At 48.3% G+C, this 17,249-nt stretch overlaps 1 protein-coding gene and 1 long non-coding RNA gene across 3 annotated transcripts; one reads left to right on the top strand and one right to left on the bottom strand.

The window, feature by feature from the left end:
• Positions 1-2,358: 2,358 nt before the first annotated feature.
• Positions 2,359-7,967, bottom strand: LOC128117960 (uncharacterized). Its single transcript, XR_008220960.1, has 2 exons — positions 7,862-7,967; positions 2,359-3,809 (listed from the first exon to the last, which is right to left on the bottom strand). It is a non-coding gene; the product is annotated as an uncharacterized LOC128117960 (long non-coding RNA).
• Positions 7,968-8,078: 111 nt separating this feature from the next.
• Positions 8,079-16,336, top strand: CUNH2orf72 (chromosome unknown C2orf72 homolog). 2 transcript variants are annotated; one of them, XM_052750541.1, is made up of 3 exons: positions 8,079-8,830; positions 11,213-11,326; positions 13,968-16,336. In XM_052750541.1, exons 1-3 carry the CDS (start codon positions 8,209-8,211, stop codon positions 14,105-14,107), a joined length of 876 nt encoding a protein of 291 aa, XP_052606501.1. In that variant the 5' UTR covers positions 8,079-8,208; the 3' UTR covers positions 14,108-16,336. The 2 variants fall into 2 exon arrangements, with proteins under 2 accessions (XP_052606501.1, XP_052606500.1); XM_052750540.1 differs by having other exon boundaries at positions 11,210-11,326.
• The last annotated feature ends 913 nt before the right edge of the window (positions 16,337-17,249 follow it).

Below are 17,249 nucleotides of genomic sequence, written 5' to 3'. Positions count from 1 at the left end.
CTGTGGCTCCTGTTGCTCCCTAGGGTGTGGATGACCAGGAAGAAGAAAGAGCCTTGGCATCCGGCCTGGTTTTTGTTTTTAAGGTCTTTGTGATTTCCTGTTAATTTCATACCAGAACCTTTGCTGTGTAAATAGCACAGGTAAAGATAAACTCACTGGCCCTGGACTCCAACCTTTGTTTAACATTCCCTCCTCTATCTGGTCTACCCTGCATCCCACCTCTGGAAAGTCTGGAATTTGTTACCTGGAAACTGAGAGCCCAAGAGGAGAGAGATAGTTCAGGAGGCCCAGCCTTATCAAGAAGTGCTCCATGATCTGTCCGTACTCCTTAAAGAGGTGACCTAGTGGGGTCAACTCCCTTTCTGTTCACCTGACTCAGCCTGGCCCTGCCATTCTCTCAGCTTGTGCCCATTTTCAAGGTGGTAGTGTCCTTGAAAGGCAAGCCCTTCTATGCACACAACCCCAATTGTGCTACAGAGGAAGAGGGAGGTTAATAAGGATGCTAAGAAGCTAATGTAAAAACAGGAGAAACGGCCGGGCGGTGGTGGCGCACGCCTTTAATCCCAGCGCTCGGGAGGCAGAGCCAGGCGGATCTCTGTGAGTTCGAGGCCAGCCTGGACTACCAAGTGAGTTCCAGGAAAGGCGCAAAGCTACACAGAGAAACCCTGTCTCGAAAAACCAAAAAAAAAAAAACCAAAAAAAACAGGAGAAACACCCACATGGCCTCCACCTCAAGGGAAAGAGAGAGAGAGAGAGAGAGAGAGAGAGAAGGAAAGAAGGAAAGAAGGAAAGAAAGAAAGGAAGGAAGGAAGGAAGGAAGAAAGAAAGAAAGAAAGAAAGAAAGAAAGAAAGAAAGAAAGAAAGAAAGAAAGAAAGAGAAAGAGAGAGAGAAAGGGAAGGGGGACCAGGGCCAAGTTATCACCTTAGGCTTGTGCCCTGGTCTGGTGTCTGGTGGAAATCACTGCCTACCTCTAGCCCCACCCCTATGCATGGCACTGATAGACAGAGCAGGGTACGAGCCAGGAATGAGGTGAGAAGCCACAACAAAGAGGTCTGGCACTCCCTTCTCCTCCTTGCATAGGTTAGGGATTCTAGCTCATGAAAAGAACAGGGGCCAGGAGAAAGAGCCAAAGGGCCGTGTCTCGCTGGCATGGCACCGCAGAGTTTTGACAAGTGATTTCATCCCTTGTGCTTGCTGTACATCCTAACTAGGTTTCTACTGCTATAATAAACACCATGACCAAAAGCAACCTGCAGGGTAAAGAACTGATTTTTTTTTTTTTTTTTGCAGATTACACTCCATCCTCGAGATGAAGTCAGAGAAGGAACACAAGGCAGGAACCTGGGGGCAGGAATTGAAAAGCAGAGGCCATGGAGAAGTGCTGATTACTGGCTTGCTCTTTATGGCTTGCTCATCCTGCTCTCCTATGCCAACTCCATCTGCCCAGGGGTGGCACCTCCCACAGTGAGCTGGACCCTCCCGTTTTAATCATTAATCAAGAAAATACCCCCAGAGACTTGTCTACAGGCCAATCTGATAGAAACATTTACTTAACTGAAGTTCCTTTTCCCAGAAGACCCTAGAGTGTGTCAGGCTGACGAAAATTCTGGCCAGCACACTCAATTATTTTTTTTGTTGTTGCACTGACAAAAGCCACCTAAAGATTAAAGGGCTTGTTTTGTGGGTTGAGAACACGGTCCATTGTAATAGGGAAAGTGTGGTAGCAAGAAAGGGGACAGCAGGGGCAGGTGACAGCTGGCCACATTGTCTCCAGATTCCAAACACAGAAAGTGCAAAACCCAATGTGAAGTTCCATAGATTCAGAACGGCTGTTCTCATTGTATAGAAGTTCATTAAGATGTAGAGCAGAGACTTTGGGTCTGGTTCATTTCTGCATGTGACTTTTTTTTTTTTTAGTTGCAAGTTTGTTTTTTTTTTTATAGTAAAGTTTATAAGTAGTTTTAAAGTTTTTGAAGTAGAGAGAAGTGACTGACCGTACTCAGCTCACTTTTTACTTTTTCACTCTGTATAGGACCCCAGTCAATAGGATGGTGCCACTCACATTCAGGATGGGTCTTTTGTCTATTAAATCTGGAAACACGGGGTTTGGGATTTAGCTCAGTGGTAGAGCGCTTGCCTAGCAAGTGCAAGGCCCTGGGTTTGGTCCTCAGCTCCAGAAAAATAAATAAATAAATAAATAAATAAATAAATAAATATTTTTTAAAAATCTAGAAACAACTCATAGACATGCGTGCCTCCTGGGTGATCAATTGACAACAAATTAATTATTACAAGGCTATCCCTGGCCAATTTTATGTCTAAACACATTACTTTGTTAAATGTTATTTATTTATTTAGTGTGTGTGTGTGTGTGTGTGTGTGTGTGTGTGTGTGTGTGTATGTGAGCGTGTATAGACAGGTGCAAGCATGTATATGCAGGTGCATACATGCCACCACATGCATGTGGAGGTCAGAGGATAACTCTTAGGTGTCTCCTGCCACCTTGTGTGATCTAAAGATCAAACTCAGGTCTTCGGGCCTGCAAGCAAGGCCTGTGCCCTCTAAACCACCTTTCCAACCCAAATATATCATTTTAAAAGCATAACAGCCCCCAGGCTTTGTAGACACATGGCAATCTTATAATGCAAAGTGCATCCATTCCCATTTTTAAACTCCCCATAGTTTTGACAGTTCCATGCTGTGGGACGGTCTGTATGTCAAGTGTGTTGCTGATTGGTCAATAAATAAATCACTGATTGGCCAGTGGCTAGGCAGGAAGTATAGGCGGGACAAGGAGGAGAATAAAGCTGGGAAGTGGAAGGCTGAGTCAGGGAGACACTGCCAGCCGCCAGGATGACAAACAGCATGTGAAGATGCCGGTAAGCCACGAGCCATGTGGCAAGGTATAGATTTATAGAAATGGATTAATTTAAGCTGTAAGAACAGTTAGCAAGAAGCCTGCCACGGCCATATAGTTGGTAAGCAATATAAGTCTCTGTGTTTACTTGGTTGGGTCTGAGCGGCTGTGGGACTGGCAGGTGAGAGAGATTTGTCCTGACTGTGGGCCAGGCAGGAAAACTCTAGCTACAGTTCCAGATTATTCAAAAGTGTAAGTACAAAGTTTCTTCCAAGATTCACACAATCTCTTAACTGAGTTCTTGTAAAATAAAAAATACGAATTATATACTTCCAATATACAATGACACAAAATGAACATCCCCACTCCAAAAAAAGAGAAATGAGGGCATAGCAAAGAAAAACCAGGCAAAGCTTGAAGGAAACCCACCAGGGAAAACACCGTGTTCTTCAGCTCCATGTCCTGAATGTGGAGCCCTTGATGACGTCACTGAGGCTCCCACGGTCATGGGTAGCACCACTCTCCCCTCTGTGGACTGCAGCACACACAGCCTCTCTTAGGCCTGTTCCACTCATCCCACAGTCCTGGCATCTCCAAAACGGGTTTCCCCTTGCAACTAAGGCTTCACCTTCACAGTTGTATGAAATGATTTCTCAGGGGTCTCCTTGCAGGGAATGTGACCCTGCCACACTTTGCCTGGTCTCATGTCTTTCTGGAACGTTGATGTAAGCCTCCATTATGTAACTCTCACATTTTTTTTTCCAGGCCTGTAAAACCAGCACCATGTGGATGACTATGCCAAGGTCTTGATGCCACAGTGAGAGATAGTCTATCCCCTGTACCACAGCTGTAGTGCCCCCTGGGCACCTTGGCAGAGAATGGCAGCCAGCCACAGGAGGTTATCACCAAGCACGGAATCCCTTTAGTTGCATTTGAAGTTCAGTCTCCTTCCTGTCAAATGAATTTGCATTTTCACAAGTTAGAAACTTTTTTAGAAGGTTTCTTTAGGGGCCTGGAGAGATGGTTCAGTGGTTAAGAGCATTGGCTGCTCTTTCAGAGGTCCTGAGTTCAATTCCCAGCAACCATGGTGGCTCACACCATCTATAATGGGATCTAATGCTCTCTGGCATGCAAGCATGCGTGCAGACAGAGAACTCACACCAAAAAAAAAACTACTGAGCCATCTCTCCAGCCCACACTCAGTATCTTTGATAGGTGGGATCAAGGTATCCTTCCTGTCATCTCAGTGTGAAGGGCAAGGTTTCTTCTTAACCGTGCTACACTCCCTGACAGTCCCATGCTTGAGCTGCTGTCTCTTCACCCTCCTCATCTGCAGCTTTTAAACTCATTCACATTACTTTCCTCACTAAATGGCACACTTTTCATACCCTTTTCCCCACTTTCTCCTCTTTCTACTGTAAACCTGGATAAGAATAGTGATCAGTAACTATGGCACTGAATGCCATATTGTGTTAAAAAGCCCCTGTGCAACAAATTAGTCCATTGCTTTTGAATTCATCCTCACACAAGTTCTCAGGGCATGGGCAGAAGGTGGTCATATTCTTTCACAGAACAGCACATAATTAGCCCCTAATCTGTCTCCTGACAGAGTTACTGTCCCCCTCTTGAGTACAGTCTTTACTGTCTACCCTCATGGAGTTCTCCTCAGAGCATTTGGTGCTTCTCTAGCACACAGTCCTAAACTCTTCCACATCCTTTCCAAAAATCAGTCCCAAATATCTACAAATCACTTGGTCAGATTCATCACAGAAACAGCCCTTTTCAGAGGCAATTTTCCTTACCTGGTGTTTTTCCAGCTGCTGTGACTAACTGCCAGACAAAAGCAGCTTAAGGAAGAACAGACTTACTCTGGATCACAGGTGGGGGGTGTGGTCCCTTATGCCTGGTGGCCGGAGCCCGGGGCATCTGGTCACTTGCTTCCAGGGAGGAAGCAAAGAAATGATTCCTGGGGCTCAGGTCCCTTTCTTCTTTCTTTCTCCTTTTCTTTTTATTCAGTCTGGGGCCTCAGTGTGTGTGTGTGTGTGTGTGTGTGTGTGTGTGTGTGTGTGTGGTTTCCACCCACATTCAGGATAGGCTTTTACTCACTTAAATCTCTCTGGACACAGCCTCACAGACACACCCAGAGGTGTGTCTCCTAGGTGATTCGAAATCTAGTCAAGTTTCAGTGAAGATTAACCATCACACATGCTGCTGTTGAGTAATCCTAGACTCTCTATCCTGGAGCTATCCCTCCAACATCCTATTCTCTTAATGGAGTGTTTGATTTCAGTTCTTTTTTCAGTGCTACCATCAAGCTCTTCTGAGGGAGATGTCATGACTGGAGCTTTAGCTGCCATTATGGTGGTATGACGAAAGAATAATCACTTTTCTAAAAACTAAGTCCCCAAAAACCTAGGAAAAGAGATCTTCTCTATTAGCCACTTCCCGCATACCTTTCCTGGATGGCACAGCTTTGTTCTGTCTCCAAGTATCACAGTGGAGACAGAGATAGGAATGGGGTGGGATGGGCGAGTGTGATGTGTTCACTTAACCTAATCCCTTTTATTGCCCTGAGTGGAGGACATGTGGGGTTTCTATTGTTTTTGCATTAATTTGTCATGGTCCTTATTCACTTACCCCTTGCTCCTGGGGTATGGTCAGAGTTATGCACTCAGAATGGACCAGGGCCTCAGGCCTCTTGTCAGTGATACATTATTTGTTTTCCACAATACAGACCACCATCTGAAGCTGTCTGCTGTGTGTTTACTTGTTCATTGTCTCTGCCCCCACTAGTTGCCATCTCTGTGGAGGTGAGCTTGCTCATTCACAACTGCTCCCCAGCACTGCGCACAGTGGAAACTGGAGATGCCTAGTCTGTAGAGTGAAGTGACTTCATCACTGATCTGGCGAAGGAACCCCACCTTGCATTCATCTCTAAACATGAAGCTTTCCCACCCAGGTCCCAAACTCTGCTTTGAACATCACAGCACCCTTCCAGGGGAGTTCACGAGTCAGTCTGCAAAGGTAAGAGTCCCATTAATGAGAACCAGATAAAAAAAAAAATCTATGTTGCCTTAGCCAGGTGATGGTGACACATGCCTTTAATCCCAGCATGGGAAGTAGAGGCAGGTAGATCTCTGAGTTCAAGGCCAGCCTGGTCTACAAAGTGAGTTCCAGGTCAGCCAGGGCTACACAGAGAAACCCTGTCTCAAAAAACCAAGAAGAAGAAGAAGGAGGAGGAGTGGGAGAGGAGAAGACATATGTTACCTTCCTCCAAATACTGGCTAAGACAACTACTAGACAATGAGACTTAGGAAAGGGCTGCATCTTGGACACCTTTGACTGCTTCGTGTATACAGTACGTACCCAAGAAAGATTCGTTTTATGGACATGCAAAACCCTCCATGATTAGGGAGCATAGTTATAAAAGTAGGGAACACGGTATTTCAAAGAGAGGATTGGGGTTATATGGTGAATTAAAATTATATGGGCATTAAAATGTCTTGACACCAACAGCCTTTGGGCCAATTGCTATGTAGTGAATGGAAGGGAAAACAAAGAGGTTAGACACAAGCCACTGAGGCTATTTGGATTTGAAGTGACGTTAAATAGCATGTAAAAGTCATTTGCACCAGCTCCTCTCCTGTGCACAATGATAACCATACGTGTCTCGGGGCATCTGCATTTGCACAAGGCAGGAAAAACATTTCACAGAGTGTTCTTTTGGAGAAAGTTGCCAGGGTCCAGGAGAATCGTAGGAAAAGCATTCCTGCTTCTAAACTGGTTTTCAGACAGACAGACACACAGACATAGATATATACACACATATACACCTACACATGCACCCCAACATCAGAGCACACCAGCATCCCACATCTAATTCTAAGTCAATGGTTCTCAATCTTCCTAATGCAGACCCTTTAACACAGTTCCTCATGTTGTGGTTGACCCAACCATAAAAATATTTTCATTGCTACTTCATAACTATAGTTTTGCTACTGTTATGAATCCTAATGTGAATATCTGTGTTTTCTGAGACTTAGGACTTAGGCCACCTCTGTGAAAGGGTTATTCAACCTCCAGTGGGGTCTCAACCCAAAGGTTGAGAACCACTGCTTTAGATTCTGGTCCATGGGGAGCAACAGCCCTACACTGCATCGGGCAGTACCCAGAATTCAACAAGTAGTTGTGGAAATGGTGACCTTGATCCATTTGAAGGAAGTGTTGGAGGTTGAAAAGGAGAACTGGGTAGAGGAGGTATGCCCTGCATGCCAGTTAACGCTGGTTGTCAACACACTTTAGAATCACCTGGGAAATCAGTCTCAAGGCGGGATTGTCTAGATCGGGTTGGCCTGTGAGCAAGTCTGGGGGTGGCCAGGATTACCTTGATTGACTTAACTGATGTGGGGAGACGCAGCCTGAAGTGGATGACACCATTCCTTGGTGTGTGCTTGTGCACAAACAGAGCGTTCATTTCTGTCTGCTCTTGACTGTGAGTGTGATGTGGCTAGCAGTCTGGAGTCCCTGCCTCTGTCGCTTCCCTGCAGCAATGGGCTGCAGCCAGGAACTGTGAGCTAAAATGAGCCTTTTCTTCCCTTCCCTAAGTTGTTTGTGGTTAGGGTGCTTTTATCCCAGAACAGAAATGAAGCTAGGACGCCATGCGTCGCTTCCCTCTCCCGGTCTCACCGACTCTTCTGCTCCATCTCAGTTCCAACGCGTGCACCAAGGAAAAGCAGCTCCGAACCCCAAGCCCTGTAGGACTCCCCCAAAATAAACATCAGCTTTTGCCGAGGACCTGGTTTGAGTTCCCAGAACTCATATGGTTGCTCATAACCATCCACAACTCCAGTTCCAGGGATCAGACGCTGGTACCGGTGCACATACATGCAAGCAAAACATTCATACACATTAAACAAACAAACAAACAAACAGATAGATAAATAAATAAATCTTTTTGAAAAATAAATAAGTAAATATGCTCCGGGGTTCAAAATAATTTTTACCTTGAGCGGGTACGTTTGTGAGTACGTTAATGTCCACTCACCCTCAGCTCAAAAGTCTGCTCTACTAGGTGCTCAGTAAGTATGTACTGGGTGTCTGAATGAATGAATGAATGAATGAATGAATGAATGAATGAATGAGTGAGTGAGTGAGTGAGTGAGTGAGTGAGTGAGTGAATGAGTGAGTGAGTGAGTGAGTGAGTGAATGAAAGATATTCAGTGCTCTGGGGCAGGAGTGCGCTGGGCGCAGCCATGGAGCAAAGGGGTCGGGGAGGCTCGGCCCTCGGGGGCGTGTCCGTAGAGGCGGCCGCGGAGCTCCTGGCCCCGCGCAGGAGGCGGCGGCGGCTAGCATGGAGAGCGAGCTGGAGGCGCTGGCCCAGCAGCCGGCGAGCCCGGCCGAGCCGCTCTTCCAGGCGCTGGTGGAAGCTGCCGGCGGCCGCGGGCAAGTGCTGCTGGTGGGCGAGCTGTGGGAGCGCGAGCAGAGCCGCGCGCTGCTGCAGGACTTCTCCCGCGCCGTGTTCCCTCCGGAGCCGGAGTCGGAGCCCGAGCCCGGCAAGCCGGGCTGCGCAGAGGCCGGGAACGCGGTCACCGCAGCGGCCACCGGGCCGCATCGGGCTCCGGGGGCGAAGGCAGCGCGCGTCATCTGCTCGCCGCTCGTCTTCGCGCTGTGCCGCTCCTCGTCGCTGGCAGCCCGGGAGCCGCGGCGCCGCCTGCGGGAGATGCTGCGGGATGTGCGCGGCCGGCGGCGGGAGGGCGCCGCGCTGGTCGGGGTCCTGGTGGCCGACTCCGGAGCAGAGGACGCGGTGGCGCCGGGACTGCAGCTGCTGGAGACGCTGCTGCGCACAGTGTTCGGCCGCCAGGTGGGGGGCCCGGTGCAGGCTGCCGCCTTCCACCCAGGCTCCCCGGCCTCCAGCCTGGCGGTCCAGCAGGCGGCCTGCAGGGCCCTGCAAGCCGCGGGGCCAGGTCGACCAGGTGAGGCTGCGCGGGGTCGGGCTGGGTATGGGTGAAGGCGTCTGGGGAAGCCTTCAGTCCCTTTAGATCTGTTGAACCCCTTTAGGCCACCCAACTCTGTTGTGCACCGAGGTAAACTGAAGCCCGGAGCAGGGAAGTCCCTAGCTCAAGACCTTTCAGCCTAAGGTGAGCTGGCTCTGGACAAGAAGTTGAGTCGGTCAGGCCAGATCCAGACTGTACGTGAGATGGGGAGCAAGGAGCCGAGGGTACAACTGGTCAGTAAGTGGATATGAAGTAGGGTTGAACTACTCTGAACAAAAATGTAGGAGTTGGAGACTGGGGATAGGGGAAGAAGATGGAAACGTCTCGGGATGCAAAAGTGTGGATGGTGTGCGTGGGGGATGGTGAAGAACTTAGGCGGAGAGGGGGTGACTGGAGCTTTAGGACACGGTGCAAGTACGGTTGTCGCAGGAATTTTGGGAGAGGGTGAGCCGCGCCAGGAGGCTCGGTGTGGAAGGGTGGAAGGCGGACACAGTTCCTGGCAGAGGCACGAAATAAGTGCCAGTCGGGAAGGTCGCGAGGACCATGGTGACCTCAGTGATTCCTGGCTTCCCGCCTGCACTGCGTCGCCACTGATCGCTGGCTGCCTTGCCAGGTGTAGTGGGGCCACTTTTTCCTTCCACACTTTAAAGTGTAGACAGGGGTGTGAGAGCTTCCCCCAGCCGGGGACTGCTCCATCACAGACGGGTCAGATGTCCCAGGCAGCAGGTTTTGCAGGAACTCTGCAGTGTAGTGGGATTAAAATGTGGACCTTCAACGGAGCTGCGTCAGACACTGGGAGATCTTTGCTCTGCTCAGCGAAAGCTCCCTCCCACTTGACTCTTTATCATAGCAAGCTTCCGAGTTAATAAGTGGCTGTGTGGGGTGTTCCGGGGCATCTGCTATTGGCCATTAGCCAGCCCCTGGGAGACGTCAGACCTTTCTCATGGGGAGACACTATCTGATGTTCCAAATGTCACACTTGCCAGCCTGGCAAATGTGTTTCTCTCACTGGAGGCTCCCCTAGCCTCTGGCCAATTTCCCTTCTGTGGAGGCTGAGCAACTTCCAGCATCCTGAAAAGTACCCCAGGTATATTCCTGTTCCGATAATATCCGGTCAGCTGATTCCTTACCGGGCCTTGAGGGAAAGAAGGGAATTCAGGCAAACTCTCCCTGACTAAGTAAGGAGCTGGCACCTAGAAAACTCTCTAAGCCTTCCTTCTCTCAACTCTCAGTTTCTCCAGCCACGCTGAACTCTGGCCATGGTGTTGTGCCCATGGCTGTAATCCAACCTCTCTCCTCTTCTTTCTGTGTAGCTCACCCACCCCTCGGTTCAGAACAGAACCTCTTCCCTCAGGGAGCCTTCTGAAAAACCTGCACACTCGCTCCCGTTTGCAATTCATTAGTGAAATTTCAGAATCTGTGGTCTTTGGCTCTCTCAGCGACGACCAAATGGTTTTGTCACTGTTCTCTTGTGAGTTTAACAACCCTAGTATTCCCATTCCCTAACACCCTGCCTGGCATCCGAGATGGATGACTAAATCCTTGCTTTGAAGTAAACACTAACACTCTGGAAAATGGGACTTTAGCAGAAGTATCATCTTCTGCTATATGCAACTCTTGCCTACTTTTATAACAACACACTGAAAAAAACAAAAACTTTTACTAATGAGTCAAGTTCATGAGTTAATTAGTACTCCTCATGCATCCATTTCCTGCTTTTCAAATGTTTTATGAAAGTCAGGCATGGTAACCCACACCTTTAATCCTAGCACCTAGTAGGCAGAGGCAGACAAATCTGTGGGGGTTTGAGGCCAGCCTGGTCTATACAGTGAGTTCCAGGCCAGGCTAAGGAAAGAGACCCTGTCTCAAAAAAAAAAACAAAAACAAAAACAAAAAAAAACAAACTTTTGATGTTCAGAAGTAGTCTGAAGCAAGGCACAATGATGCATGCCTGTAATCACAGCATTTGGGAGGTTGAGGCAGGAGGATGGAAAGTTCAAGGCCAACCCTGGCTACATAGTGAGGTCCTGTCACAAAAACAAATGACTAGATGGATGAGCAAACAAATGAAGAAGTGATGTGGGGGAACAAGGAAAGGAGGGAGATTTGAACCTGGACTGAAGGAGAAATGACCGCCCTCTTTGGTATGCAGTTGTGACTGATTTCATGTCATTTTGTTGCCATGGTTTCCCCAGCATGTGCACATGTCACAGAAATGTGTGAGGCTGAAGTGAGATAACCAGACACATGAAGGCAGGGCGGTAGGCGGTCGAGACGCCTGGGTTGCTGAGGAAAGTCTCTTGGTTTGTGAAGCAGGCATTAGCTGACCTCTGCCTTGGGGATTTGGACTCTTTCTAGCAGAAGGTGCCTGGGAAAGACCCGGCTTCCCTGGCCTACTGACTTGCTTTTCCTGGGGTCCTCGGAACCAGAGGAAGAACCGAGGAGATACCACCTGCTCCCGAGGCCCAGCTCAAGGTAAGTACATTGGCTGCCTGCTCCTGAGTGAATACAGAGGCCTTAAGGCCACACTTTCTCCATGCTGAGAATAGCACAAGCACTCGGCGCCTGTCCCTCCAAGAGGGCTCGGGCAGGGTCAGGCAGAGTTCCTGCCCCAAGAGTCCTCCTCCCTGGTGAAGACATGAAGAGAGCTATAGGACAGGAATTCCACATGCATAGTGGTGGGTAGGGGACAGGCCAGTGGCCCCTGAAGAACTGTGAGTGTTAAGGAACTAGTGACATTTGAGCTGAGATACAGGGCTTCCTGTAGGCAGACACAGGAAGACTCAGAGTACCCTGAGCAAAGGCTGCTAGCAGATATCATATTGAGAAAAGGAAGAGCCCTCAGGGTGCTCAGGGCTGAGGTGCAAAAGGCAATGGAAGACCTTGAGGTGTCGAGCTGGGTCGCCTGGGGGCCAGCATGCCCTTCAGGGGCGCAGGTCTTAGACACAAGCAGAAAGCTGGCAGCCTGTGGAAACACCCGGAGAGATGAGAGGCCGATTCCAGCTGGAGGGGACCACAGCAGCCCTGAAGGGACAGTGGGTGACTTGGACACACAGAGGCTGTGGGGCTGGGAAGGAGGTGACTCTCACCTAGAGTGGTTTCCAGGGTGGAGCCATCTTGCTGGTGAGTGGAGGTGAGGAAAGAGTGGAGACAAAGCATGGGTGCTGCTGTAAAGTAAGCTGGGGTTGTCTCCCTTGTTTAAAACTGACCGTGCACTGACCTCGTGGCCTTCTTACACTGCCTAATCACTTGCTGCGAACAGTGGCTTAATAGAACATACACCGGACTAGGAGGATGGCTCAGAGGTACACACGCGCGCGTGCACGCGCATGCATGCACACACACACACACACACACACACACACACACACACACACTATTATACAGTATTCCCGCACACTAAATAAATATAAAAATGACATATATTTATTAAGTGGCCAAAACCCAAAATTGAAGATGCTCAAAGTCCTTCTAAATAAATAATAAAATAATAGAGTAGTAGGTCTGGAGAGATGGCTCCGTGGTTAAAGCAATTGCCAGGCAAGTATGAGGATGGAGTTTGGATCCCCAGAAACCCACTAAAAGCCAAGAGAATGTGCCAACGTGCCTGTAACTCCAGCCTCGGAGGGAGGAAGCAGAGGAGCCATAGAGCAGGCCAACTAGCAAAACTGGCCATACCTGCAAGCTCTGGGTTTGATAGCTAGACCCTGCCTCAATGAATATGGCAGAAGAACAATGGAGGAGGAGTCTTGATATCAACCTCAGGGGACACACAAACACACACACACACACACACACATACGCCCTGGCACCCACACAAATGCACCCACATACATGAAAAGACATACACACATGCACATACCACACATCAGAAAAATGGGAGGGGGACACAGTATGTATGTATAACCTGTGTACATCCTCCTGTACATTTTAGCCATCTCTGGATTATTTATAATCCCTAATACAGTGTGAACATTATAAGAGTACTTGTTATACTGTATTTAATTTTTTTATAGATTTATTTTTTTTATTTTATGTGTGTAAGTGTTTAGCTTCCATGTAATATAGTGCCCACCGAGGCCAGAAGAGGACGCCAGATCCCCTGAAACTATAGTTACTTACCTTTGTAAGCCAAGATGTGGTTACTGACTAGGAACTGAACCCAATTTCTGCAATAATAGCAAGTACTTTTAACTGCTGAGCGTGTGTGTGTGTGTGTGTGTGTGTGTGTGTGTGTGTGTGTGTGTGTGTATGTGTGTGTGTGTGTAGTTTTATAGAATTTTATACAACATCTTTTATTTTAAACAAAACAAAACACCTTTTTTGTGATTCTGGGAGATGGACCTACAACCTCACTCTGAGCTACATGCACAACATTTTATTGTTGTTTTATTTGGTTTTGCTTTTTAGAAGATTCTTTATGTATTCCTTAACAATTTTATACATGTTGTTTTGTTTTTGAGATAGGATTTCATATATTCTAGGTTGGCTTTGAACTCACAAGGTTTCCAAGTATAACCTTGAACTTCTGATCCTCTTGCCTTCACCTCCCAAGTACCAGGATACAGGCAAGCACAATCACACCCAGTTGATGTGGTGCTGGGGACTGGCCCTAGGCCTTATGCATGCTAGGCAAGCACTCTACCAACCCCGTTCTTAATGCCTCAGCATACATAGAAACCATAGGTTGTTTGCCTCGTGCCTTCTTCGAATGCTGACTGAGGGTCAATTGCAACAGTTCAGCTGCAGGTCGGGAAGCCACAACTCAGCCAGTGTAAGCTGTGTGGAAACGCATTCCCACTCATAAAGAGAGTGGAACCGGCTTTAGAGCTGGTCAACATCGGCCCAGGAGCTCACAGGCCCTATTAAGGACATGGGCCTTTTCCTTCTCTCCACTGGCCCATCATTTCATCCTTAGCCTGGTAATGAGATGGGGGGTAGGAGTCCAGTGGTCACTTCTAATATGTCCTTGCATAAACACCTAAAAGTGGGCTTGCTGGGTCGAAGGGGCGTGCCTTTTTGAAAAATGCTTTTAGACCTGTATTTTGCTTGACTTTTTACAAATTGCTTGAATATTGCCTCATAAACTTGATCTTTTCATTCTTAAATGTTCCAGAACACCTCCAGGTCTCAGAGGAGGAGCTTGCACTGACAGCCATATTTCCCAATGGAGACTGTGAAGACCGTGGGAGTGGATCTAGAGCCCAGGATGGAGTTCTCCACATGCCACCCGAGCCCTTAGGGGACACAAGATGAAGGCTGGACCCCGAGATTGGCCCTAACCTGCACACTGGGGTCTGGACCTTGGCATTGAGTCTCTGTGTCACAGTGTCGACCTCAGCAGATGGTAACTGACTGACCATAAAGATCCCACTTGCTTGGGGGCCACGCTTCCACTGTTGCCATCTAGGTCCCAGGGCCTGCGGGGCCTGCTCCGCACTGCGTGCTTTTCACTCTGTGATCAGGGTGCGGTGATGTTGATCTGTGCCTTCATTTCTCTGAGCCAAGGAGACACTGTACCACTTTGTCACTCTGTCTGGGGCTTCTGTTTCCCGAATGATTGAGGGGGCTACCAGCCCAGTGGGCTTTCCTCCAGGGGCTGCACCTCCAGGCAACACTGGGAACCTGTGTGAGGGCGATTAGTGGGATCTCGCAGTGTGTAGGACAGTCCAACCACCAATAACTGGTTTCCTCAGAATACCAGTTACGACCCTTTTGAGAAATGGAAGAGCCAATCCCTTCTCCCTGTTGTTCTGTGAAGAGATCCCCCGTAGGTTTCCTGGGACCTTGGTTCCCAGAACAAGCCAAAATAAAGACCTGACTGTTACCGTGAGGGGGCCTGCCAGGCCAGAGCCAAGATGATCTGTGTGTTGCAGGGCCAGGACCAAAAGCGCCTTGCATGCTGTGAAAAAAAGCAGCCTTTGTCTTTCTCGTGTGGACACTGATTACTGTGCCAAATCTGTTGTAGAAAAGTTTGCTGGGAGCTGCCTATAGCACCAAGGAGGGAGAAAGCCAGGGTGTTGGGGTGTTCAACGCCCTGACTTGTACTAGATCTCAGGTCCCAGCCCAATTATTCTAGAATCTTCCCTGAGTTTGTGAGCCACATAGGTGGGTGATGTTCTCTACAGAGTCTGCTAGGCCATCTATTCATGCAGAGTCAACTGGGGAAATCAGTCTTTGGAAGGGGAAGGGCCCTTCTGGTTTTCCCTGATGTGCAAACAGCACTGTCAGAGGGATGTGGGTAGATCTACATATTCATGTGATCCACTCTGAGACACCCAATTGTGCCATGCTTTGCATATCTCTCTGTGAGGAGCTGCATACCTTTGAGTCATAATTTCAACCCTTTCTGTGACAGTACCAAGGGAGGGGACCCTCCCTGCTCTATGCCTCAATTTCTTCTTGGTGATCCACAACCTAATCCTATTCCCTGTCAGTCTCATGGAGAGAGTATGAGGTGCAGAGGGATGGCTTCTTCCTCGCGTGAGGGGGAAGCAGACATCATTCCAATAATGCAAGGTTGTCCCACAGGAATTGGTCCCAACTAGCATGTTTTATTCAAGAATGAAGTTGAGGCTGGGGGGTGTAGTTCAGTTAGTAGAGGGATAGCCTAGCCTGCTAGTTTGATCCCCACACTATATAAAGTGGATGCGGTTCACATGGCTGTAATCCCAGTGACCCGGTCTCAAAAAGGGGAGGGGGGGATTTTGAATTATCAATTGGACTTGATTTTGTTTTTAAATGGGGAGGGTGGTGTATTTGAAGCTGCTATATTTTTGTTACAGTGTTGACTTATGCAATCATATATAATCATTCAGCTGGAGTTTTATTATTTGATCAAGGAAAGGGACTTGATATTTAAGTTAGGAATTTGTCTAAGATGGAAATTACAGGGTTAAAAATCTTTTGTATTTGTTACCCATGTTTGAAACTTAGGAAAGGGACATTTAAATCAGCCGAGTTTCCTGGGTGAGGGAGGATGAACCTTCCTCTCCAGCCCTCACTTGGAACCCATCCCCACTGTACCTCACTCACAGGACCTTCTGAGTTTGCAGCTTCTGGTCTAAAGGGTGATTTACACAACAGTCACATTAGTTGTTGTGGCCTGAGTTGCCTGTCCTGTCTTGTCACTGGTTGAAAAAGTCTTCGTACTGAGTCTGGTACTGAGTACATCTGTACTGAGTCAGATGCAGCAAACTGCATCCTGCTGTCCTGTCTTAGTACTGTTTCCCAGGGGACAGAAAGACTTGGGTTTCACCAGAGATGGCCTCGTGGGACCTTTCCAGAGGAAGGAATGAAGGTTGGAGACCTGGGGAAGCCAGGGGCCCCTGGGAGCCATGTGTGAGGAACTGCCCGCCAAGCTCCACTGGGTTCTGGGGTTCTAACCTGTAATGTGAGGGTAGTTCCCCTGCTGTTGACTTGAATCCTGGCTCCTGATATCTAATAAACCAGACAGTGCCTCACTGGTACCTGATAGAAGCAGAATGAGTCTTCCTTTTCTTCTCTAACACCGTCCTCACGGAGCCCTGGGGAGGAGGGAGTCTGAGCAAATGAAGTAACCCTAAAAGTTCTCCAGGCCTAGGTGATTTCTCCACAGCCCCATGGCTGCAACTGAGAAACGTATATCTGGAGAGTAGAAGCAGGTATTAAATAGAGCTATTTGTTTATTTATTTATTTATTTGTACTTTTTACTTATGGGGGTGCATACATGCCACAGCATGTGTATGGGGCTCAGGACAACTTGTGGGAGTCAGTTTCTGCTTTCATCATGTGGATCTAGGGGATCAAACTTAGGTCATCTAGTTTGGCAGCAAAATACCTTTACCCACTGAACCATTTTACAGTCCCAGAAGTAAATATTTAAAAGGATATTCACTTTTTGATTTAAAGATAGCATGTGCTTTGCTATACAATAGAGGGTGTGGATATGTATACACATGTGTGCTTAACCAGAGCTAACCCAGGCCTTCATTGGCTTCCCGGCAAACCTTTGTAAGATTTGTGTCGTAGTTTCCTGTTCAAGTGTTTGCCTCCAAAGAGTTCCTGGTTTGTCAAACCAACTCTTGAGGAGAGTGTGTAACGGAACCAAACGTGGAGGCCCTGGGTCTGCATGCAGTGAACCCCTCTTTTCCCTAGAAGCAAAGGCCAGACTCCAGCAGGGTGATGATGACCACTGATCACTGAAGATGTGAAGGCAGTCTGTGCTTCAAAATGCTGATGATAGCCCGCCAGTGGTGGCGCACACCTTTAATCTCAGCACTTAGGAGGCAGAGGCAGGTGGATCTCTGAGTTCGAGGCCAGCCTGTGAATTCCAGGACAAGCCAGGGTTACACAGAGAAACCCTGCCCCCCCCCACACACACAAAAAAGCCAGTGACAAGGGGTAGGGCTTGCTTCA

The sequence above is a fragment of the Peromyscus californicus genome, unplaced genomic scaffold (genome assembly GCF_007827085.1).
Source record: "Peromyscus californicus insignis strain IS unplaced genomic scaffold, ASM782708v3 Scaffold_21__1_contigs__length_65335640, whole genome shotgun sequence".
In the NCBI taxonomy this organism is placed as follows: domain Eukaryota; kingdom Metazoa; phylum Chordata; class Mammalia; order Rodentia; family Cricetidae; genus Peromyscus; species Peromyscus californicus.
This window is presented reverse-complemented; position numbering and strand designations above follow the sequence as displayed.

Coding starts and splice junctions, on each gene's coding strand:
- CUNH2orf72 (XM_052750540.1), top strand. CDS start 8,209: ATGGAGAGCGAGCTGGAGGCGCTGGCCCAGCAGCCGGCGAGCCCGGCC. Junction 8,831..11,209: donor CGCGGGGCCAGGTCGACCAG/GTGAGGCTGCGC, acceptor GACTCTTTCTAG/CAGAAGGTGCCTGGGAAAGA. Junction 11,327..13,967: donor CTCCCGAGGCCCAGCTCAAG/GTAAGTACATTG, acceptor TAAATGTTCCAG/AACACCTCCAGGTCTCAGAG.